The 26,721-nt window shown below is 34.9% G+C and overlaps 1 protein-coding gene across 2 annotated transcripts in view; it reads left to right on the forward strand.

The window, feature by feature from the left end:
- Positions 1 to 26,721, forward strand: part of EXOC4 (exocyst complex component 4) — a 913,849-nt gene that overhangs the window by 83,183 nt on the left and 803,945 nt on the right. For both annotated transcript variants that reach the window (XM_031941130.1, XM_031941132.1), the window contains exons 4-6: positions 1,481 to 1,665; positions 7,673 to 7,782; positions 19,686 to 19,929. In XM_031941130.1, the coding sequence (XP_031796990.1) occupies positions 1,481 to 1,665; positions 7,673 to 7,782; positions 19,686 to 19,929 (539 nt within the window). The remainder of the gene's footprint in view (positions 1 to 1,480; positions 1,666 to 7,672; positions 7,783 to 19,685; positions 19,930 to 26,721) is intronic.

Here is a 26,721-nt window from a genome sequence, read left to right on the forward strand (position 1 = left end):
AAATAATACAACTTATGTTAAAAATGTGCAATTTTTCTCTATATATATTTTCATAATTATCATGCTGCAGAAGAAAAATCAGATCAAAAAGGAAAAAAAATAAGAAAGGGGAAAAAAAAAGCAAACAAACAACAACAAAAACAGTGAAAATACTATGTTATGATCCACATTCAATTCTCACAGTTCTTTCTCTGGGTGCAGATGGTTCTCTTTATCACTAGTTTATTGGAATTGGCCTGAAGCACCTCATTATTTTAAAGAGCCACATGCATCAGAGTTGATCATCACATAATCTTGTATACAATGATCTCCTGGTTCTACTCACTTCAGATCAGAGTTCACAGATCTTGGTTATGCTTACTTCACTTATCAGTTTATACAAATCTTGTCACATTTCCTTGAAATTATTCCCTTCGTAATTTCTGGTGGCACAATAGTATTCCATTCCATAAATTCTAATATCACAGATAGTAGATTTGTATACTATAATTTGTTCAACCTTTCACCAATGGGAAGAAAACCATTTAGTTTCCAGTTCTTTGCCACTACAAATGAGCTACTATAGATATTTTTGTGCTATTGAGTCCTTCTCTTTTTTTCTTTGATTTCTTTTGTGATGTAGGCCTTCTGTAATTTATAGGTCACAGGGTTGTACAATCAAGTAACTTTTATTATGTCATCTAGGAAATAGATGACAAAGAGCAACCAAAGTTGCCCATTGGGAGATTAACTTTTCAGGCTGTACTATGCTACCCTCTCCATACTTAATGATTCAGTGACACTGGCCTTTTATTTTATTTTATTTTATTTTATTTATTTCTGAGGCAGTTGGGGTTAAGTGACTTGGCTAGGATCACACAGCTAGGACACTGGCCTCTTTGCTTTTTTTTTTGCATTCAGCATTCCATCTCTCAACTCTATTCTTTTCATTGGCTATCCCCTAATGCTCTCCCTCTTGTTTTCTGCCTTATTTCAAGGTTCATTTCAAATCATCTGTTCTTCAAGAACTACACTCTTCCCTGTGAGATTATTTACAATTTATTCTGTATATATCTTGCGTATATATATATATATATATATATATATATATATATATAGTTGTTGCATGTCTTTTTTTAAAAAATCCTTAGGGCTTATTATGAGGTTTTATACATAATAAGAACTTCACAAATATTTGTTGTTTTGATTTTTCCAAGTAGTTTTTTAGAATGGTTGGACTAATTTACAGCTCTGATACTAGCAGTATATTAATGTACCTATTTTCTTTTAGCCCTTTCAGATTTAAAGTTTTCTTTCTGTGCGTGTGTGTGCGCGCACGCACGTGAGAACTTTGCATCTTTTAGGGATGTGAGGAAGAACCTCAATTGCTTCATATGGTATTTTACAAAATACTTTTTGATGAAGGATTTTTCCTAAATCTTTCATTAATGATATTTAAAATCTATTTGCTTATAACATCAGTTTCCTTTTCCTTTTCCAGGTGTCAGCAGTAGATTCTTTAGAAGGCCCTCTCCTTCAGGTAGAGGGTTTGAGTGACCTGAGACTGGAGCTTCATAGCAAGAAGATGAACCTTCATCTGGTTCTCATAGATGAGTTGCATCGGCACCTGTACATCAAATCTACTAGTCGTGTTGGACAGCGCAATAAAGAAAAAGGAAGAATGAGGTTGGTTCCAAAATGGTTCTCTGAAAAACCTAATTATCTCCACTTAGAATTCTGTGGAACATCCTATTTTGTATAACTATTTATGCTTCTTTTGGCTATTCCTTTACCTCACTTATTTCCTTTCACCACATTGACTCTATAGCTAAACAACTGTGCCATAATATTAATGGGGACTGCTGCTGTATGTATTTTGTGTCTGCCTTACTAAGAGCTATATTCATGACTATGATTTTAAAGAGTGTTCAATGGGCAACAGGAAAGATGGCTGAGATTAAAAATTCATAAACACCTCTTTTCTATTTGAAAAAATACCTTGTATGGGGAATAGAAGAACAAGACAATTGGTTCCAATGTTTATCTTGGGAAGTATATTAAAAATTGTAGTGATATGTAAAGAGGCCCCAAATGCTTGTTGCCTAGCATAACATCCAACTTTAGGGAGCTTTACTTTTTGGAATTAGATTAATAATAATCTGAAGAATAGACCCTCTTTTTACTTCTGGATTTTTTACTGAAATATTTTAGAGGTATGTATTAGGAATTGGATAATTCAAGAGGGTTTGCTTCATTTCACAGTATACCCAGTAGAGAATTAACCTTGTCCTCAAGTTATATTTTGTTCATGGCTCATTTTCTATATGTAGAATCTTTGGTGGGTAGGGCTTTAAAACCTTGTGCCAAAGCACAACTTTCTTAGTTTCCTGTAGAAATAAATAAATTTTGTTTTATTTTGGATTTAAGCCCTTGTGTGGTGAACCTAGATCCCAAATGAATTTTCTAAATTGAAGAATCTATACTTTTTCTCCATGGTTGTATCTATTCTCCGAGTAGTAATCCTGCATTCTTTTCTGTTATCTTTTATTTTGACCTTTGCCCTTCTTCTGTTTTGTCTCATTTTTGTCTTCCTTTTCTTTTCAAATCCTATGCTTTTGCCTATAACTAATCATTGCAATTTGTGTCTCTTTATTTTTCTCTCATTCATTCAACACAACTTTTCGTCTTGGAAGATCATTTCAGTCCTGGAAATCATACTTTGGAAGTCCCCCTCACCCCTCAGCTACTCCATGCCCTTCCTCTGAGTGGATGGCTTCTCTCAGAAGCTCCATTTAAGGAGCATGTCCAAGCCAGCCATCTATTCATTTTTCACCATACTGAGTTCCAGAATTATCCCTCCTGTCCCAGAGCTAGCTACTTTCATCTCCTCACACCTTTTCAGCTTTCCTTTACATGGTGTCTTCCTCCATTAAAAATGTAAGGTTTTTTGAGAGCAAGGACTCTTGCCTTTCCACAGTATTTGTATAATTAATACCCAGCACAGGCCTTGCCACCTTAAAATGTGACTTCCTTATTATCTTAAAGCTTATAGTCTAGTATATATCATATATAAATAACTATGATATAAAATAACAAATCGTAAGTGTAGGAGATGTGTAAAAAAGTGCTTTGTGAGATTCAAAGGAAAGGAGGGGTATCATCAGCTGAGGGATAAAGGAAGGGTTCATGGAGAGATGATGTTCAAGATAGAGTGATCACATATCTCTTCATATATTTTAGAGTCATTTATGTATAGGCAATAGTTGAAGCCATTAGTGTAGATGAAATTATCAAGAAAGAGGAAATGATCAAAGGAGAATCTTAGGAAGCACCAATAGTCTGTTTCTCTCTTTCTCCTTGCTTGATCCTTATCCTGTTCTCTAGACTCATAAAACTCTGGCCCCAGGTGCAGTTGGATAACATAGGAATAGATATGTAGCAGTATGCTGGGCACCCCCTGCTTTTGGCAACCTTGTTATAGGATTATTTCTTTGCCATCATTTCCCTTGTCTTACTACAATGAGGGTTTGGCACTTTAATCCTAATTGTTAAAAGATGTACCTAGGGATCTGCTCACTGTCATTGCTTTTAAAGTTTAACAGTAATTCCCTTTCTCCTGCTCCCAGACAAGCTGTAATTTTTTGCACAGTTGGACCTACTATGTGATGGTATTGAAATTAATTTTTCTGATGAAAGAAGAACACTTCTGATAAGCTATGAAGGCTTATAAACCTTCTCAATAAAGCACGCTTATCTATGGTTATGACCCAGAAGCATTCAATTAAAATTCCTTGAATTTAGACAACTCTGGTGGCAGCAGCTGTTTAGATTGTTAATAGACAGAAAATATTGAAATGTGTTGTATGTGTGTTAATTTACTACAATACATTTCCTCTTTTCACCTGTGATTTTGATTGCCCTTGCGGTTATAACCAGTAAGCCTCATTTAGTCCGAATCTTTCTGGTTAGACGTATGTTGGGTTCTTGTACCCCGTTGGTTAAGAATTCTGAGAATGCTATTTCTAGGAAGTGGTCTTTGTGTCTTAAGTTAGTCTAAATTAAGAGTTTAGTTTTGACATGAAATAGTGTATACTTAAAAATAAAAATCACTACAACCAATCAATATTCCTTGCAAAATGGTGTTCTAGGTACATTCCTACTCATTAGAATTCCTCCCCACCCCAATATAGCAGTTCATCTTTATGCTTCCTGATAATTCACTGACTAACTGGGCCATGGATGGAGCTTTTTCTCTTGAACTCTAAAACAAATCTACCAATTAAAAAATCCTATACAGAACTACTTGCCTGTGGGTCACTGTTCACAGAGGAGAAAATTGAAGCCTATGGGGAAAATTTCAGAGAGAAGAAGAGATAGATATGAGCACATGAAGATAGTTTTGAAGCAAATTGGCTTTCCCCCTCCTGGCATCTGTGATAATGTCTGAAGGTCATATTGCTTTAAAACTATGATAGATAGAGATTCATTATCCTATATATAACTAAAATAGCTTAAATTTATGGCTGAAACATCTATAGATTTTAGCTTTGGGGGGGTATGGAAACAGGTTTTTATATTTGTATATATTATAAATATTTGTATTTAGATATAAGGTATAGATGATTATAATGCCAGTATGAATACATATATACTGATAGATACACAGTATATCCCACATTGACAGTGTATATTGATACCTCATTGGACATGAAGGTGACCTAAATTCTTAAGGAATACTGGCTCTGGTAGACTTCACTAAACTACCAGTTTTTGATGCAGGGTTTCATTGTGTGCCTTTTGTCCATGAAGCTTGTTACCACAAGTTTGGTCACCAAGTAATGAAGTTTTTGACCACAGTAACATGTAAAGACTGTTGGCAAATGGGCTAAAGTTTTATAATCTGCCTCTGTGGAGAGAGGGCTTAAGTGAATAAAATAAATGTCATATTAACACATATATGTGTGTGTGTGTGTGTGTATATTATATATATACATATATATATATCATATAATGCATATGTAGATCTATCCATGTATATATATGGTGGGGGCAGGGAATGAAGAGAGAGAGAGAGAGAGAGAGAGAGAGAGAGAGAGAGAGAGAGAGAGAGAATATGAGTTTATATCTAATGCACATTTACTGGACATCATTATGCAATGATGTATTCCACATATCTGATTGTTTTGTAACAGATATTTCCCCCTTTATGTATCAAAACTTTTTCACATGTTTGCCATTTTTGGCAAAAATCTTATGTATTATTCTCCTTCTGCCTTCTTAGTGTAACCTCAATATAATTTAACTTTTTAAAAAAATTTACTCTAATTCACTAATTTGAATATCATTGTTTGTGGGTGGTATTATGTTACCCTTTAGGTATGTTGTTCCCAATGTTTTTGCTTCTTTGAACCCAGTTGAAAAACAAACAAAATTTGATGAATTCCCAGATAATTTAATAAGCTGCTTATAAAAATATTCTTTTAGAATTAGTTATTTTATCACAACTATATTGATAACCCCCCAGTTTCAAGTTAAAATTTCATTATTGAATTATAATGATTAAATACTCTATACAATTATAAGCTCAAATTAAAAAAATAATTATTAATATTTTATTTGGGACTGTAAGAATTTGAAAATTTAATTCAGTAAGATCTCATATGCTTACTTGTAATCTTTGTCTTCATCTTAAATTTAATTTTACAGATTTTGTTGAATATAAATAGTATTTTAAATGAAGTAAATTGTAACTTGGAAGATGTTTTTATAATCATATAAAAACTTTATTTCAATGTTGAAGGTTTTTTTATTTACATAAAGGTTTCTAGTATTTGATTGGACATCAGATGAACAGGGTTTTAAATTTGGTCCCATGTTGAGTTTCTGTATTTTTACTTAAAACAAAAATAATGTGAAAATGCTCACATACAAATATGTAGAAAATGGTAGAATTTCAATAAGCTTTCCTGTTGAAAGATGGAAATTAATTTTAAAAATTTTTATATACCCAAATAATTGATGAAAATGAAGAGTTACATTATAAAATAATTGTTTTTCTATTGACTAATGACAAGCACTATATTAAATGATAAATTGTACCTAAAGTTCAATTGATTTTTTTAACTGTTTATCTATAATAACCTTTTTAAGGAAATAATTTCTTCAGATGTGACTTTTTTCTCTTCTAATAATGGCACACGGACAACATTCTCACAGAAAATCTACTAAATCAGGACTTCTTACACTTCTTCCATTCTTGATCCCTTTTTGTCCAAGAAATTTTTACTTGGCCCTAGGTATACAGGTATATAAAATAGGTATGCAAATAAAACATTTACTGGCAATAAATTTTAATTTTGTATTTCCCACAACAGTTATGAGACCTCATATGGAGTCGTGACTTGCAGTTTAAAAAGCTTTGTTAAAAATGACCAGTGTTGTTCATTTGAAAAAGTATATTAGAAGAATTAAGTAAAGAATAAGCTTAAATCAGAAAATGGCCTTATTACTGCAACAGTACTATAATCAGAACATTTGTGAAGATCCATGAAGATTTCAAGATGGCATATAATATGTTTACTCAGTGATACAGTTTTCACACAGCAGATCTTGTTGCCACAAAAATTGAAATGTTGATAGTATCTTAAACAGTTTTTGATTATAGAGCAGATGAGATACAATTACATGCTAGCAGAATGGAAAGAGGAAACATTCCTTCTCTTGGTCCAATGTCCAGAGCCCAAATGAAGTAAGTGCAGGTGTCTGCATATCTATCCATTGTGGTGGTTTAGAAGCATTTTCTTGACGGGTTGGCAAACTTAAGAACATGTTGCACTTAGAAATGGTCAGAATATGACTCAGTTACTGCATGTGCAGGGCACCAATACTGCTGTGCACATCACCATGGTTATTTAGAATTGTTGCAGAAACAAGCCTATAATGACTCGAATAAACATCTTTATTGTCACAGAGGAAAAATGTATATATAAATAAATGAACAGCTATTGATTGAGTGAGGTGCCAATAAAGAATTTTAATTGCAAACCCCTTGAACCATTGTGGTTAGCTAAGTGACTACCATTGTCCTGAGGGAATATTGTTTGTAAGTATTTGTCCCCATGCCAAATGTAGTCTACACAACAGCTTAGCAAGAACAGGAAAGACAAATAAGTATTTATTAAGTATTCACCATGTTCCAGGCATTTTGCTAAGTGCTTTGCAAATATCCCATTTATCCCCACAAAAGTCCTGAGGGGTGGATGCTATTATTATGTCTATCTTATTGTTGAGGAAACTGAGGTAAACCAGGGTTGTGTGGCTGGTGCATGTCTGAGCCTGAATTTGAACCTATTTGAACTTGATGCTTCATGACTCCAGGCCTAGGGTCCTACCCTATGCACCACCTAGCTGTTTCTCTCACAATATAGAAAGGCAGTCATTTAAAAAATAATAAAGGTTTGGTTTTCTTAGGAAAAGGAGAATAGGATTAATATGGAATGAACATTGAAATATGGAGTGAACATTGACATAAGTACATGGTTAAAGGGTCAGTAATCTTTTGAAAGGAGAAGTGTTTGGTCCACTGGTTGGTAAGAATATCTTGTATAAAGAGCAGTTTTGACAAAAGATAGACCAAAGTGTGCTGAAAACATTGGAGCAAGTACTAAAGTCAGATTCTTCCTATTCCTTTTAGTTCTCTTGTGAAAGATGGTTCCCCAGTACCCCTGATTGATGTCACAAACATGCCAACACCTCGAAAGTTTCTTGATGCTTCTCAATTTGGTACTCCTGGAAACTCAACTGGTAAGTATCTAATTTTCCAGTTACTCAAGTTTTTTGGTTTTGTTTCATTTCTTCACATATTTATTTTCTTTCATTTCCATTCTTTATAATTATATATGAATTATTCTCCACTTTGGTTTCTATGGCACTATTGCTTATATTGGTAGAAATCCAAGTTGGCAAACTAAAAGAGATTATTGAAATTCAACCCACCAGTCAATATATGAAATAAGTGCAAGATGATTTGGGGAGCTATTTTAGGAACTGGGGGAATTGGGAAAGGCTTCATGTAGAAGATGATACTTGAGGTAATTCTTGAAGAATTTAAGGGACTCCAAAAAGGATAGGTGAGGAAGGAGGGCATTTCAGGTATGGTGGACAGTCAGTTCAAAAGCTTGGAAATGAGAGATTTTTGTTCTAAGTGAAAAACAGCAATTTGTCCTGTTTGCCTGGCATGTAGAACATAAGAAGGGGAGTTAATGATAATGAAACTGGAAAGGTAGGTCAAAGTTAGGTTATAGAGGAAAGTGAGAGTATGTAAAGAGTATGTAGAATGTAAGCTCCTTGAGGGACAAGTTTGTTTCATTTTTATGTCTGTATTCCCATTACTAACATAAAAATGCATATTGACCAATGGGTTGAATTTCAATAATCTCTTTTAGTTTGCCAACTTGGATATCTACCAATATAGGCAATAGTGCCATGGAAACCAAAGTAGAGAATAATTCTGGAAACCAGGTAAATGTGGTCCCTAAGGGCTTGTTGTCTGAGAAGCAGCTAGTGCCATTCAAAGAGGTTTACCTCCAAAGTTTACCTCTACTTTGGGGACAAAGTAGATATTCTTGGCCATACCATCTTGCAAAGGGTGCCTATTCAAACTTGGAGCGTTTGCCATCTGTAGTAGTGGCTAGAGTGCTCACAATGATCAAATTGAAGATTATTGAAATATATGCAAATGATTAGCACTGTTAATAATAGTAATCATGATAATAACTGATAGGGATTGTTTTATGGTTTGCATATATTATCTTTTTGATCCTCATGATAGTACTGTAGGGTTGGTGCTTCTACTTTCATTTTATAGATGAGGAAGTTGATGCTCCTGTATTTTAAATGACTGATTTGTAGTCACCTAGTAAATGAGAAAGGCAGGATGAGAATCCTGCATGATCCAAATCTTCTTGGTTTGGAGTCCAGCACTCTTTACACCATGACCTACTGACATTCAAATCCCTGTGCTAGATGAGAGAGAGAGAGAGAGAGAGAGAGAGAGAGAGAGAGAGAGAGAGAGAGAGAGTGTGAGTGTGTCATTCTGCTTTCAAGGAGCTTCAGTTGAATAGAATGGAAAATTGTTTAAAAAATTATAGTATATGCCTTGAAAATTCAGAAGAAACAAAATCTGTTTTGTTTGTGTGTGTGTGTGTGTGTATTTGTGTATTTGTGTGATTTGACTGCTTTTTTTGAGAATGTAGATACTGTTTGTGGTTTGGAAATTTTTTTAACTAAGATATTTATTAAAAAAGAGTTGATGACAGAAAGCTAGGTGATATAGAAAATACAGAAAATACAGTAAAGGATTTGGAATCAGTAAAATATGAGTTCAAATCTTTTTTTTCCAGACACTTTCAAGGTATGTGACCCTGAACAATTTACTTGGATTCTCTTAGCCTCAGTTTCCTCATCTGTAAAACGGAGATAATTATAGCACCTGCCTTACAGAATTGTTTAAAGAATCAAATAAAATAACTTCTTTAAAATGCTTTGCAAACTTTAAAACTCTTTCTATATGTTACCTGTTGTTATTTAAAAAAAAAACAGTTCAGTTAATTGTGCTATAAGAAATGATGAGCAGGATGCTCTCAGAAAACCTGGAAAGACTTCCATGTAGAAAACAACAGCAAAATTGTAAAATATTCAGCTATAAATGACATTACTATTCTTGACAATACAATAAAAAATGTTAGACATATCCAGATAAAGAACTGATACTCTGAATGCAGGTCAAGGCATGTTTCTTTTTATTTACTTTATTCTTTCTTGTTTGTTTGTTTGTTTGTTTTTCCTTTTGATCTGTTTCTTCTTTCACACCTGTTACAGATATGGAAATAAGCTTTACATAATAGCACCTGCAAAAACTAGATCAAATTGCTCATCTTTTTGGAAGAAGGAAAGGGAGGGAGAAAAACTCGGAAGTCAAAATATTGTGAAAATAAAGGCTAAAATTTTTTTGTAAAGTATCTGTGGAAAAAACAAAATACTGTTGTATGTAAAAAAATTTTTTAAATAGGAAAAACACAAAACAAAAAACCGAAGTTCAGTTAAAGGCAAATAGTTAGAATTCTTCCTTTAAATAAATTGGAGAAATTAAAAATAAAAAGGATATTTGACTGGCATTTTGTCATGTGATTAAACTAAAGGTGTTACCATGGAGTAGGGAGTTTTAAAAAAGTAAAATAGTAATTTAGAAGCACTTGAACTTCCATGTCGGCAACCTCTAATTTACTGATTGGGAATGCATTTTGAAAAATTTATCTGTGAAATCAATTTTGGGGAACTTGGTATATATTTACTTAATGAATTTTATATGTTTATGTGTCACAGTAGTTCACAAAAACTTTTTTAACATACAACACAGTACAAGTTTCATATTGTAATAGTTACACCACAGAAGCTAACCATCAGGCAAAAATTATTTCTTTGGCAAGTAAATTCAAGTTAAATATTGGGAAACCCGAAATACACCTTTTTTATGTGGAAATTGTGCTGTTTTTAAATGGAGAAAGTGTCTGCCCCCATATGTTTACCAGTAAGTGGATGTGTAGAGTTCTCCCGATCACAAACCTCCTTATGGCCTAGATTTGTGCTGGCTTAGGCTATGAAAGGCTTGGAGTTGGAACTGGACAGTGAGAATAGATTTAAATGACGAATGGGATAAGGCTAGAAATTCAGGCGTTTCTTCAATGATATTAGCATAAACAAAGGCATGGCAATAGATATGCATTAGTATGTTTATGAGACAGTGGAGAGACTGTTTGGGCTGGAGCTATGATTCAGGTAGGATGGTGATGAGTGAGAAGACTGAAAAGGTAAGTTGGGAAAGACTTCAAATGCTGTACAAGAATTTTTTCCTCTTGGTGGGGAGCCTTTGAAGATTTTTGAGCAAATGTGTGATATGATATAAGTGGCAGTTTTAGAAGATTAATCACTTGGAAACATACCAGTCTTTTTTTTTTTTTATATTGAGGGAGGATGAGGTGATGTGGGACCAGTTAAGAAGCTTTTGTAGTTGTCCAGGGATTAGATAAGGCTAGATTAGATTGGGATGTAAAGGAAAGAGAATGAATATTGTGAAAGAAAAATTGATGAGATTTGAGTACTGATTTGGTAAGGGGAAAAAAGGGATAGATTTTAAAATATATCCTCAGGGAAAGGGTGAGCTTTCAAACCTGAGGTTATAAGAATGTGATAGTTATATGAAAGAAGTCAGGATAAAGCACTGGTTTTGGTGAAAGATGATGGAAGTTTGACTTTGTTTTGCTGAGATTAAAGTGATAGTGGGAAATCCAGATGGAAAGATCTAGTAGGCTTTTGAGAATTTGGAAGGAGAACTTGTCTGAGTCTAAGTACTCATGGAAATGTAGATTTGAAAATCAAGTCATGATCCTTGAAAACACAAGAAATGGTTCAGATCTTCTAAGGATCTTCTGTAAAATTGAAGCAGAAAGTCAAGGACTGTGCCCTGGAAAAGATTCTTTTTCACAAAGGAGAAAAATCACAGGATTATAAATTCAGAGACAGAATCTTAGAAATCATATTACATATTATATTACACTTAAGGAAACAGACCTATAAAAGTTGAGTTTTCCCAGCGAGGTCATTCAGTAGGTAAGTGGAAGAGCTGGTCTGTGACCCCTGGTTTTCTGCCTCCAGGTGTGGCTGTCTCTGTCCATAAGGGTTTGAGAAGTAGAGTGAGACAGTGTAGAGGGACAGAAAGCAGTATATGGGAATGGTCACCAATTTGTAAAGCCAGGAGCTGGTGAAGGAACATAAAGATGAAAAACATGAGGCCAATTTCCTCTGAGATGCTAGAAATAAGCCGGAGAGATGATGAGACAGGGACTGTTGCTAAGGAGCCGAAACAACTGATGAGGCTTCCCTTTGAAAAGAAGAAGAAGAAGAAAGAAGCCACTTAGCTGCCCCTTCCCTTCCATGTGCATGCTTGAAAACAAAGGAGAGCAATGTACAGCCTGACTTGAGTAACAGAAATGAAAAAGCCACTAAGAGGAGGCCAAATTCTATATTTTTAAAAAACTGGGAGTCTTATTAAATGAAACATCCTCCTCCTAGGAAAGAAAAGACCTGTGGGGGATGAGGGGAGGGTGGGAGAAGGGGCAGGTGGTGGTGATAGTGCAGAATATTATATATGCCAGAAGATGTGGTCATGGTACTGAACTTCTTTGCTTTTCTTTGTCACAAGAGGAAGCATTTAATCAGTAGGAGGAAAGACATTTCTTCTCTTGACCCCATGATACTTGTGCTTTAGAGACAAAGGCATCTTTTAGAGGTATATGTTTTTTTAAAAAGTGGAGGGAAAATCTAAAGAGAAGGGAATTTGATTTGAGGGAATGAGGTCTTGGAGGAAAAAAGAGGGGATAGAATTGTAAATTGCCCCTGAAATATTAAGTGAATGAGGTATCTTAGATCCAGAGATATATATAGTGACAGTTTAGTTGATATGAAACTTCATATGTATAATAACCATATTTTTATAAAGTAATCTGGATTATTCCTTTTTTGAGTAACTATTCAATGATCCCTTATTTCAAGATAAAATTTTCTTATGCCTCTTTAAGCTTAATAAAAACTTGCAACTTCATGTACAAAGAAATATTTTTATTTTCAGTCATGTCCAACTTATTGTGACCCTATTTGGGATTATTTTGGCAAAGATACTGGTGGGGGCTTTGCCATTTCCTTCTCCATCTGATTTTATAAATGAGGAAACTGAGGTAGATAGAGTTAGTGATTAGTGAGTGTCTGAGGCTAGATTTGAACCAAGAAAAAAAGAAGTCTTCCTGGCTTCAGGCCTGATACTATATCCATTGTGCCTTTCAGCTATCTCTACAAAGAAATATAAGGGTGCCTAAAATCCAGATGAAAATTCTAAAAAATTATTCTTTATATTTATATGTATCATTTACTGACGTCTTTGTTGAGTATCTCTCTCCTATTTCAAAGCACTATGAAAATACTTGTAGTGCTTTGAAATAGGAGAGAAGTATTTTCATACATGAAGGAACGCTCTTAGTATCTCATTTTATACAGTGTTGGGGAAAATATTGCCACTCCTATAGAGAGTTCAGAGAAGTGTAAATAGAACCAGCTCCCTCAAATAATTCCGTAGAGAGAGGGGCTATACAGTATTCATTTTTTATTGTTGAAAAGTATATATAAATAAAATAACAGCTTTTCTCTTTATTATGTTCTCATAAATATTTTTAACAAAATATTCCGAGCTAACTAGTTCTTTTAAAAACATATTATTATATAATTTTAAAAAGATTGCTAGTGCCTCTATTTTGGAATCAAGAAAAGTATTTTACCTTATGATGGAGTTTATTCTACTGTTTGCAACCTTATATAGTTTTAGAATTAGACCAAAGATCTATTTCTAAATTTAAATAGGCTTCTCTCCCTACTTTGGGTTTTTATTCCCAGGTGCTACACTAATGCCTTTTTCTAATGTAGATCATCACATTTTAGCTCAGACAGGTCATCAATTATATTTATTGCTAAGCCACTGCAAATGATTCTATTTAAAAATCCTAAAAAGCTTCCAAGTGAAATAAAAAATTTATTATTATTGATAAAAAAATAATTGGGAAACATTGCAAATGAAAAGTACTTTACGAACACCAAATTTCAATGATAATAGTGGCAGTAACTGCATAATTCAGTTAAATGGTAGTATTTTTATCTTATCTATTTTTTAATAAGAAAGCTTCTATTCTCTTTTGATGCTAAGTTTTTCTTTAAACCCTCAAAGTTTGCAGTTAATTTTGATTCTTTTGGTAGAGACCATAACAATTCTGTGATTTTAGCAATCTGTTTTCCCTTTATCATGAAAGTCTCTGAAAGGTCCAAATGGTTGTTCACCATACTGGGGACCATAATGGAAGCTATCTGTGGAGTTATGTAAAATAAGTCCTCTTTTCCCAAGAGATATCTGCTTTGCAGACTGGTGTTCTTGGATTTTTCTGTGAGGAAATGAAAGAGGAGGCATTGAAGAAATGCAAAAGAAAGGTAAAAAATTTTCAGTGTGGCTCCTGCTCTGTCTAAAACTGTCTTCACATAGCAATGTGGATACATTAGAGACTCTGGAATTGAAGCAGGTGAAGTCTTTAATCAAATTCCTAGATTTTAAGATCCTATTAATCTGCATCACCTTATCTAAGAGGATTAGTGCCAACAAAAGGGTATAATTTGGGATACCATAAATCAAGTAAGGAACAGTATAACATTTTACTGGATACATGTACAGTCGTGGGACTAATGAAATATACTATGACAAATGGCAGCAATTTGGTATCATTTTTAGTAGTGAAGAGTAAGCCTACAAAGCTCACTCTTGTACAAGGTAGTCTAGTATATAGTGACTCTTACAAGCTGGGCTTTTAACAAGAGGCCTTAAAGTTTTTTTCCTCAAGAGTATGAAAGAGCAGACATGAGGGTATCATCCATTACAAGAGACATTTATATCTTCCAACTGGGGATCCGATGACAGAATAGCTCTTCTAGACTATTATGAATTAAATAAAAATTTTGATTGTTTGAAAATGGCCCTTTTTCAGATGTCTTATTCTGTTGCAGAGCTCTAAGAAAGACTCTTCATTGAGAGTAACCACTTCATTCAGTTATCAGGGTTTTCTCTTGCATTGTCTTGTCTGACATTGTGTTTGCAATGCGAGGGGGAAACTAGTGTCTAATTTAGATAGAGTAATTCAAACATAAATTGCATGGAAAAGATGGAAAAGTGTGGGGGGAAAGCCAGTAATGTTAGCAATTTGTTGGTTTAAATCATTGGACCCACAATATATTTTTTCATTTGGCAAACTGCCTTTGAAACATTTAAACTGAGCAATTATTCCCAGGGCACACAGGCATTTTATTTGTGGTTTCTTTATTCATTTTATTCAAACTCCTATTGGGATCACTGTGAATATGACTGTAATGAAACTGAAGGCCTTGCTTCTTTTCTTTTTGATTTTGGCAAAGGTTAAGCAATAATAAAACCTTTAGAGAACACAAATCAAATGACTTGTTACAGTGCTTATTTAACTGTCTTCTTTCACAGCTGTGATCTTGGCTTACATTTTATTTCATAAAGCCTTGTTCTAAGATGGGATTTCTATCTTCAGAATTTTGTGGTCCAAGATATTTAAGATTCTTTTCATATAGAATGAGAGAGAATATGTCTTGAAACTCTGGGGAGATGGAATTTGTCTTCTTGACCGTCTGGCACAGGATGAGATAGTGGAGATCTTGATGATTACATTTACTTGAGCTGCTTCCATTCTCATGTCAAAGCTCCCAGGCACCTTCATTTTACCTTTTCTGCATTATTTGATATTGTTGACTATCTTGTTTGAGAATATGACCATTGAGAGCCATCTAGACCTAGAGAGAAGACTGTGGGGACCGAGTGTGCCACAACAGAGTATTTTCACTTTTTTTGGTTGTCGTTTCCTTGCTTTTTATTTTCTTTCTTTTTTGTTTTTGATCTGATTCTTCTTGTGCAGCAAGATAATTGTGGAAACATGTATAGATGAATTGCATGTTTAACATGAATTGGATTACTTGCTGTCTAAGGGTGTGAGGTGGGGGAAGGGAAGGAGAAAATTTGGAACACAAAGTTTTGCAAGGGTGAATGTTGAAAATCATCTGTGCATATATTTTGAAAATAAAAAGCTTTAATAAAAAAAAAAGAGAGAGAGAGAAAGAGAGAATATGACCATTCAGGTAGAGGGAAGCTAGAGGAATATGGTATAGTAGAAGGTATATGACTCTCTCCCTGTGGCCTTAGCCAATCTGGTCTTCTTGTTGCTTCTCACACAAAGGCCCCATCCTGGCTGGACAGAGTGTTTGCCCCAACTGTCCCCCTGCCTGGAATGCTATCATACTTCAGCTGAGTCCTAAGTCCTTCAGGATTTGGCTGAAGTCCTTTTTTTTCCTGCATGAAGCCTTTCCTGGTACCCCCGCCCCAGCCTGCTTTTGTCCCCAGAGCTGAGCATAGTGCCTGGCACAAAATAGGTTTTCAATTAATACTTCTTGATTGAATATTATTAAGTGAGAACTTTCCAATTGTATTTTACTTTCAACATCTTGTGAGGGAACAGAGTGTTTGTTCTGTGACCTACTCTAATGGAAGCTGTGAGAGGGACCACAGAGGCCATGTGTTCCAGTATAAAAAGCCCTGACTGTAGATTTTCAGCTGCAGGGCTAGATCCTGCCCCTCCTGCTGGCCACCTCTGGGCCTCTCTTTGTTTGTATATAAAATGAGAGAGTTGGGCTGGTAACCTTGATGATTCTTTACAGTTCAAGTTTTTTGATTCCCTCACCTATGTCATTTCTAAACTTGCTATTTTCTGGTACCCCAGATGCAGTAAGCTATTAATAATGTTTGGTGAATTGGGACAGCTTTATAAGTATTGCTTACGAGAGGGTATTAGGCCAGACTATACTGGACAGGGCCCTTGATCTCCGATTTCAGTCCTTACCTTTTGACTACAAACACAGTGCCCTCTCCATTAAGCCACATAGACCAACTGAAGTGGAAGGGAACAAGTCACAAGGCCTGACTCCAGTTGACATCATGAGGTCACAAGGATGGAGCCCGTCATTGTCAGAGTCGACTTGGAGCCTCTCATTTCAGTTTTCTTCCTCCCTTTATTTTTTCATTGGTGAAGAGCTTTGGGTCTGCTTAGAATTTCTGATTTGAGAAATTGCAAGAGGGAAAACATAGGTGTTGCCAGTGGATGTAACCATTTATTTTATGACTTTTTTATTTCATACTAGCTTGTAGACTCATGAAGACTAGCTTTGTGACCTTGAGCAAATCTCTGCCTGCCTCAGTTTCCTAGGGATAAAATGCAGATCATAAGACATCTACTGTGTAAAGCATTTAACATAGTGTCTAGTACATAGTGAGCATTTAATAAATTCTTATTCCCTTCATTTCTTAAGTTGTCAAGTTCTTAAGATTATGTTGAGAGAGGCTTAATTCATGTCCTTCCAGGGTTTTGCTATCTAAGAAAGATAACCCTGATATAGACTCATGTTTAAAAATCCTACAAGACATGAATACGTGGTAAGTAAATAGGTCAAGGGTAAATATTTGTTTACTATGGGCAACAAGAATAAAAATGTATTATAGTACTATTTGAAGCATATAACTATAGAAACTTTTAGGGGCTTTACTTAAACAAAGACTTTCACCTATACATTTGAGATATTAGGAGCTATTCAGTGAATAGATTTCAGTGCCTTCCCATTACACTAAACAGAATAGCTTACTTTTTATAGTCTTATGCTTTCTGGCTTTCGTGAAAGCCAAAGAAAGAGGTAAGCAAAGAATTAGTAAGGAAGATTGTGCCCATTACTCGGCAAACGACAAATTGAGGAATTCAGAAAAACGGGGAAAAATTTGTATGAACTAATGCTGAGTAAAATAAATGAAACAAAGAGATGAAGGAAGATACACAATAACTGCAACATTGCAAATATTGTATAAATGTTAGTCCCTGGTTGATTGGTTGGGATCCTTCATTCTTAGAGAGGACCAAACGACGTCACTATGTTAGATTTGAATTACAATGTGTCCAACTGTGTCTGATCAGACCTTTATGAGCTCAGAATGCTCTGGCATAGGTTGGACACAAATAGTCCCTGTAAACATTTGGGGACTTCTCTAACTTTGCACATCTTGTGTTTTGTCTGAGCTATTTCAGTTATAAGTTTTGCTTTTAGTGCACAGCATCTTTTGATGAGGGCATACCATGCTGGGCAGTCCTGTGCCAGTGTCTCCCATATGATACATTCAATTCTAAAGTTCTTAAGAGAGACTTTGAGAGTGTATCACCTTGTATCACCTTTTTTGACCACCTTGTAAATGCTTGCCGTGTGAGTTCTCCATAAAATAATTTTTTTGGCAAGCATGCTTTTGACATTCGAACAATGTGACCAACCTAAAAAAGTTGTGCTCTCAGCAGTAGAATTGGAATGCTTGGCAATTTAGTTTAAGAAAAGACCTCATTGTGTGATACCTTCTCCTGCCAGGTGATCTCCAGCATCTTCCTAAGACAATTCAAATGGAAGTGATTCAGTGTCCTGGCATGGCGCTGGTATACTGTGCAGGTTTCACTGGAATACAACAGTGTAAGTCCCTAAAAGGAGGTTGAGCTCTGAGGAATGGAAAAACTAATGAAGGTTCTGAAGAAGAATTGCTGAAACATATGCTTTCCTTCATGGCAGAGAACTGAGTGACTAATATTACAAAACATCATATGTATTGTCAGCTATGGTCTCTATTGGATGCTTTTGGTTAATTATTTTTCTTGGTCACAAGAAAAGATCCAGTATTGAAAGGAAGAGATGAGAAATGACTACTGTGTCAAAGCAAAAGGTATCAATTCAATGAAACTTCCTTTTTAAAAGAAACAATGCATTCTGTAAGCCTCAGAAATCTGAGGCTTTCCAAACAGCTTACTGAAGGGAGGTTGGAGATGTAAGAAAAAGTAGTTACTATATATGACTCCAGTTTTCACTCTTCTTTATTACTTTCTTTTTTGTTCATTCTGGAAAGACATTTGTTATTTCGACTACTACTTTTATTCTTACAGGATTTTTGACTAGTGATAGTTGTTATTCAGAGAACTCTTTCATCAGGATCAGCAAAGCTGTGAGATCATTTGTACTACATATATGTATTCAAAAGAAAAAAAAGGCTTCTAAGAAATTTCACTTTCTTATTTCTCTTACCTGAAAGCTTTTCTCTTTCTGAAATCCATTGACCTAGAGTGTAATGAGAATTAGTTCTTCCATTGTATTTTCTCTGCTATTTTTAATTTTAATTATTTATGTGCTTTAAAAAATATCCATTGTCTTTTTCACCAACCTAAGGTCTGCTCTGTTAGTTGAATTTAGGTTACTGACTTTCCTCCAAAGCTCACAGTGAGAATGCTTAATTTTGTTTTTTTTCTCTATTTTTTTTTATTAAAAAACAAAACAAAACAAAAGGTGATTTTAAAAAATCGATTGTTCTTTCCCCTAATCCACAAATTACCTCTTCCCATCTTACTGTACTTCGCCATCACAACGCTACTACCCTCAACTATGATCATCACTTATCATGGGATCATAGAAATGCAAGAAGGTCCTCAGACCAGATTCAGTACACCATGCCCCTTCCCTGTCTCTACCCACCCCTTAGACAGCCTATTTGCTCCCTTTCTTGGAAGGGCTGAGAGCCAAAGTAGAGCTCAAGAGAGAAGGAAACATGGGCCAGCTGGCTACTGTCTACCTGACCCAAAACTACCCACCCAAGCCTTCTGTCTATCTGAGAATGCTTAATTTTATTAATCTGTTTAAAAGACAAATGAAGTGGCAAGGTAGGCAGTTGAAGATTCCCCGTGGTAGACTTACTAGCTGTTTGTATAAATGTAATAAATGTTTTCTGCCTTTCATTCTTCGTTGATTGAGATGATGCAAATAGGGATATGAATGTTATATTTTTAAGGAGCAACATCTTCTTTAGTTCATACCTTATTCCTTCCAAAGAAATATGGAAAAATAACCAGCTTGTTTGCTGAGGATTACCTCTGTGTGAATACTCTACTTTTTACATTTGATATTTTGTGTGTTTTCAGTCAGAGAATTGAATCTGCAAGACATCAAGGAAGATATGGAGCTGGATCCAGAAGAGAATAGTAGCCTCTTTATGGGCATTCTCATCAAGGGGCTAGCCAAACTGAGGAAGATCCCAGAAACAGTTAAAGCTATCAAGGAACGCCTGGAACAAGAACTAAAGCAAATTGTTAAGAGGTCCACGACTCAGGTAGCAGACAATGGCTACCAGAGAGGGGAGAACCTGTCTTTGGAGAACCAACCAAGGTATGTGTAGGCCGGAAAATGAATTTATTGAAGTCCTCGTCAAGCAAGAAAATCTGTGTGACATAAAGGTCTTTATACTTTGGTTTTACCTAAGTGTCTACCACTAACTTGCATTCTTTCTTCGTTTTAGATTAATCCTTCAGATTATGGAGTTTCATTTTATAATCTCTTAGACTACTTCTCTATTTCAGATTCTGTAATTTCATTATTTCTCACACCAAAGTAATTGTTACCAAAGTAATAATTATGAAAACAAATAGTTTTAGGTCTGCATGTGGGCCAGCCAATCATCTTTTTTCTAGATGAAATCGAGGAGTGTGTACATTTGGAAAACAAAATAAATTGTACCCCTAAATAACCAAAGTAAATCCTCTTTGATAATTAAGAAGTGTTATATGTCCAAGATCCAAACTATTTCAGAAATCTATCAATAGGAGACCCAAGAGCTTCAATTATACAATATAGCTAACAGGATTTAGAAAGACAATCCAGTTGTATAGGGAAAAAGAAAGAGACATCAAGGGAAAAATGCAGATCCTAATTAGGTTGTACCTCTTTATCCCTGATTAATGCAGAGTCCCCTGGGAGAGACTGGGAGTGTATGTATAATCCAGGAGTCAGCCATGCAAAAAACAAACAGGGAAGAAGGAAAATAGAGAGAGGGTGAGGGAAGGAGGAAGGAAGGAAAAAGGAAGGGAGAAGGGCATGGGAAGGGGAAGGTAATTAAAAAAAAAAAAAAGAACCCTTAAATGCAGAATAGGTCCTGTTTGCTGGGAAATCTTTAAGTATGTGGAAAGGAGGGGTTAATTTCCTCTTAGTATGGGTCAGCTCGTGATATCCAACTGTCGTTGTCTCATTGTAACCTTTTTTAAGAAAATGCAAGCTAGATGAGTACTGTATAGTCTTTGCTTCTCTATTCTCATTCAGTTCTTGGCACTTAGTAAGGACTTCAGAAATGCTATTGAGTTGGATTGTTTCAGCTTCTAAATTGTGAGACTTCAAATGAATAAATATTTCTTTTTTTTTAATTCATATATGCAGTCTAAAAGCCCGAGTTCCCTAAAAATTTTCATTAAGACTCAAGATTTTGAAACAAAGTTTTTTTTCCTTTCACAATTTTGGTTTACTATTTTGAATATTATTAAAACTATTTCAGACATTAATTCTCCTGAAAACCTTTTTTCTTTTTTTTTTTGGGGGGGGGGGGGAACGGGTGAGGAGGAAAGAGGAAGAGAGAAGTAATTAGAATGGTAGGAAAAAGGGCTAAAAAATAAAATAAATTTTCAAAAGTCTGAATTAATTAATAAGTCACTGGCAGTAGATAGTAATCAGTATTGGCCACTCCCAACTTAGGTCATTCATTTTGTAATGAGGAGAAACTGGAGAAGGATACTGAATTGATTTTACTTTCCCATCACTGCCCTGACTTCTCCCTATTGATTGAGTTTTGGCAAAGACCTATTTGTTTACCTATTAACAAAAACTTCATGCATTGGCTTACTATTTACCCTCTTACTTCATGTCCCTAGGTAACTGCATTGAGCTTTCATAGGGAAATACATTACTAAAATATATATTGGAAATAAAACAGAGGTGCATAGATCGATAGCTTTTTTACAGAACTCATTACAGTGCCCTCAAAAACATGGTATCTTTCACAAGTGGATTTTCAGTAGACTGCCCCAGGAAGTAATAAATGTTCCAGTACAAGGAATGAGTCAGCAGTAGTTTTTATTAGTTTTGTTAGTATTTAAGATGGCTCTTATTGGTAGGACACATTGGACACTAACTAGTGAACAAATTGTTTACCATGGTTTTTGGTCTGTAATATGATCCCATTTTGTAGAATATACAACTTTCACTTTTGTTATCAGAAAACCTGTGAACACATAAAATAATGGAGAACTTGTACATTTTTCTCTGAGAGATTGGAATTTAAATTCTTTAGATATTTCCATTGAAACTGATAATTTCGACCCAGTCTCCTATAGTATTATGATACTACCCAATTTAGCTTGATGGACTGTGTCTGCTTGTTTGATTTGAGAATTGACTAATAATGGATATTTAAGGTTAGTTTGCTAGTCTACATTGTCAGAATTATAGTTGTGGCTTATATTCATGATTTTTTAGGTTTATCAATTTTGTTTCTTGTGTGGATAAATAGCCCTTGCTTTTATAAATAATTAAATCCCCTAAATCTGGCACACTGTAATACAGCTAAAGGAACCCTATTAGTAATCTCTCACTTTAAGAATGATTCTTTCTTTATTTTAGCCTTTAGAGAAACTGAACAACACATGAAATACAAAACCCTTAAACTTCTACCTATGAAACAGCCTCAAAATAGATCCAAATATAGTAATTTTTCCCTAAGGGAATCATTGTAGAACATAATCTCATTAAATACAATCTGGTTGTGATGCATTACATCCATGTTTGCATCTGTCTTTATGTAAAGGGAGTTAATGTTGCGTGTTCGTTTGCTGGAAACGCATAAGAGAGCAAGGTATGAATCATCTTGCTTTGAATTCCATTGGAGGCAGGATAGTTTTTTCAACCAGTTTTCACCCAGTTAGGAGAATCACTCATTAATTTTTGTTGCTAAAAATTTCTGTTCCCTGTTTTCAGCAGAAGTACTCCCTCTTTCCTTTTGCTTCAATGCCATCCTGATTCTGTCAACCATTTTTCAACTACCAGTATCTTTTTTGGAAGAAATTTTTGTATATTGTTGTTGTCTTGAAAATAAACATTCATATATGATGTTTTCATCTCAGTGCTGCCAGGTCCACCTCCCTCCTATTGTCCCCAAAAGGCCCTGTCTCTGACTTTACAGTTCTAACATCACTTTCTCTAAGCTTACCTGTTTCATTACTACTTTGTTTCCAAAGTAAGTCTAGCAACTTTGGCATTTTCTGTTTTGGAAGAGCCCTTATTTCTAAAATTATTACTTAATTAAGAATGACTTGAGAAAGGATTTAAAAGTAGGGGAGAGAAGTATTTATCCTATGGGTGCAATATAATCTTTCAACAATAGAAAATGGAGAAAGTAGACTAGACAATTAAAGGCATGATTAGTGTGTGCATGAGGAAATCACTTGTTTTCTTGAAATATATTTTGAAATTTTCTGAAAGTAAAAAGTATTACCATTTTGAGAAAGATCCAAAGATCTGCTATACCCAAGTAAAGAAACCTATTCAGTGTTGATTAGACATTCACTGAGGGGGAATTCAATAAATAAATAATGTGGCTACCAAGGAAATTCTTTTCTAATTGTAGAGAGATTATATTCAATTTTTACATAGAGTCAGGGGACTTCATTCTTCTTATTTTATTATTATTATTTTTTAAACTCTGAATGACTAAAGATATAGGAACTAACAGGGATATTGTGAATGCAGGATAAGGTAGTTTAAAACCTTGTCTGATATGAGCAGAAATCCATTTCTCATTTATGTATAGAAAGATCAGGTGGGATATTCCAGAGCTTATTAGGAACCTTGAAGAAGCAAATTAAAACTTCCTTTTTGAAGAGTTACAAGCAAGTTGAAAGTTTAAATCAAAGAAACTGAAAGCTTTGAGGCTCATTTCCTGGTCAGATTCTGATTTTAAGTAAAGCTTCAAGATAAGTTTTCTGATTAGGAGTTTAAAAAACAGGATTAGATTAGGCAGTGATTTATAATAGTTGAAATTTCTTGGCCAGAACAATACCATATTATACTTTGGAGTTTTTATTTCTTTAATTCTATTCTTATCTTTCATTGTTTATTCTTAATAAATAGTGATTATATTAGATTGCATCTGGGAAATGGTACAGTACCAAGTTGTTTGCAGATACAGAAGACTGTCTCTTTAATAGCAGTATTTTCCCATATATTCCCTTATATAGTATAGTCCTTTATGAATCCCAATCTTGGAACATACAACATAGAAAAGAAAGATGCATAGGGCACCTAAGTAGGCTGCACCATGTTTCTGGCAATGATTTCTGTATAAAAAGTGACAGAAAAGACATTATTGTGGATAGAGGTCACTGGAAAACAAGATGGCTCTGTCTTGTAATAAGAATGAGAGACAAAAAAGGGATAGCTAGAGAGGATACATTACTACCCTCAATATACTTAAAGATGGAGTAGAAAGGCTTCACTGTGATGGGTTGTTCCTTTCTAAAAGCTTCATGGGAAGTCATACACAAGAACTAGACAAAAAGTATGAAAGAGTTGTGACCAATGTTGATGGAGGGACTACTCACAATATCATAGAATTATTAAAGTTCAACATTGAAATAATTTGTTTTATTAAAGTATATTATTTTTGTACCAAAAAATTGACTAATTAAAAATTGAAAATATATTGCTTAAAAGAAAATGTATAGTTGAGTAATTCCAATTTTTGAAAATAATTGTATCTTAATGTAAAAGGCACAGAGGTGAGTAGTAATTAGAAATTAATAGAAATAGCATATGATTCAGGCATTGAAACAAAGGATATTTAAGTTATAAAATAATTTTATTCAGGGGAATTTTATTCTTGTATTGTATTATGAAAATATGGTACATGTAGCCTTAATTTTGTCATATGTATAATTTGGTTTCTCCTAGGGTTCAATTAATTATTTCATTCCTTTATACTAGAGTTCAAAGCAAAAACCTTCAGTGAGTGACATTTCAGCTGTGATCTACCTTGGAAATATTTCTGACTGAAAAGAACTGATTGGAAATGTTTGATAGGGAGTTGATACGCAAAATAAATAAATGGTTAGAGAATTCCTGGCAATCTTGGAGGTCATTGTACCCCCATGAATTATAGTCTGAGCCATTGTCAGTGATTTATGAAAGTTTTTTGGGAACTAGAGAGGTACTGTAGGTCTGGGAAAAGGCATATGTTGCACATTTTGTTTTTCTTAAAAAGAAAAAAAGGGAATTTTGCAACTCCAATGAATGTGACATTGATTCGGGATCATGAAATGAGATTAATAACGAATAAACATTAAGACAATGAGAAACCATGATCACAATCCTCTCCCTCCTAACTTCCCTTCCAAATCTCACCAAACCAAAAAAAAAAAAAAAAAAACAAAACTCTTGATTTTATTAAGTACAGATGACAGCAAACTTTTATCAGTATCTTCTTCTTCTTTTTTTTTAAATGGATGCTAAATTAGTAGATCAAGGGACTATTCTGGATGTAGTTTATTCATATAAAGTTTTGAATTTTAGTAAAACAGTTACAAGGTTTCTCATTCTACTGTGCTCATTAAGAATAATGTAGACTATATCCCAGTCTCCGCTGTTCTGTTTGGAGAAGTAACTTCCTTTATGCGTCCTCCCTTACTCTTTGCCCTAGGTTTGTCAAGTTAGCATGCTTGCCAGCAACAGATTAAAAGAAAAGTGTTATAATCTTGATAATCCACTTTATAAGGTATACTGGTGCCAAGGAACACATTGTTTCATAGGATGTAAGCTATTAGGCAAAGGTGCATTAAAATTTGTACTAATCAGGTTTACTACAGAATCCAATTCAAAATAAGGTAGATTTAGCTTGTATCCCATCCCACATAGGATATGATGTCTTTAATATCTTAGTGATTATCTCCCATACCTTGTAAGCCCCTTGAGGGCAGGGACTGTTGTTTTTCCATTCATTGCATCTCCAGTGCTTAATATAGTGACTGGTCCATAGTATGTGCTTGCTTAACAAATGCTTCTTGTCTTGACTTTGTTTCCTTGATGAAACAGGCCAATAGTTGTTATGGGCCAGAACTCTGTACTTGAAACAAGAATTCTTACAAGGTACTAACTTAGTGGAATTGATAAGACAATGGTTATCTAGTTTAGCTTGGTGATTAATAGTTCTCTAGTTTAGTATGACTGATTTAATCTTACCACAAATAATGGTTCCCTAGAGATATAATAATTGCTTTATATTCAGTATACTGTAAATGATCTAATTATAATAGAGCACAAAACTCAGGGACAAACTCAGCCAGGGTCAGAGTTGGAGAAGACAGAGGACTGGAGGCGGGAGCTCAAGTTCTCGAAGCCAAGGAGAGAGATTCACTCCATCTCACATCATTGTGGTGGCTGGTCTGTCCTCCTGCATTTCCTCCACTGAGACCAAGCTAGCCCGGGCCCCAGGCAAGGAGACAATAAAGGATTTGAACTTTAACATCTAGCTATTCTTGTGGTGATTAATCTGATGAAAGGAAGGCAGCTCCAGAGATCTCCAGAAAACCAACCAGAACATTACATTTTGGTGCCCAATGTGGAGTTAAGGACCTACATCTGTGACCCAGAAATTAGGGTGAATACAAAAATAGACAAGAAGGAAACTTTGTTAAGAATCATTTTGGGACTACACAAAGATGCTCCTTTAGAAGAGATCATAAGGTGCTGTGCCACAATGGGCACAAATGCCTTTTATACCCAGGCTGTCATGTAAAACATGGGAAGACAGGGTCCCTTTTGGCAAGGGACTTCTAGAGATACTCATCAATGCTTTCAGTGTGGTAAAGTAGGGCATCTGAAAGCTCAATATAGGCAGAAAGAAGAGTGAGAAAACAGGGTGAGAAAACAAGCCCCAAAACCCTGTGTCCAAAATACAACAGAGGCTTCCACTGGGCCTCAGAATATAGATTGACCCAGGGAAACGAGAGGCAGGGCCTAGCTCCAAGACCTCAAACAAAAAACATGTGGGGCATGATGGCAACCAAGGTTACACCCAGAGAGTCTTTAGCAGTTCAATATTAAGACATGATCAATCAGGCAAAAAGCAATCTTGATAGAAGAAAG

Source organism: Sarcophilus harrisii, chromosome 5, assembly GCF_902635505.1.
Source record: "Sarcophilus harrisii chromosome 5, mSarHar1.11, whole genome shotgun sequence".
Taxonomy (NCBI): Eukaryota; Metazoa; Chordata; class Mammalia; order Dasyuromorphia; family Dasyuridae; genus Sarcophilus; species Sarcophilus harrisii.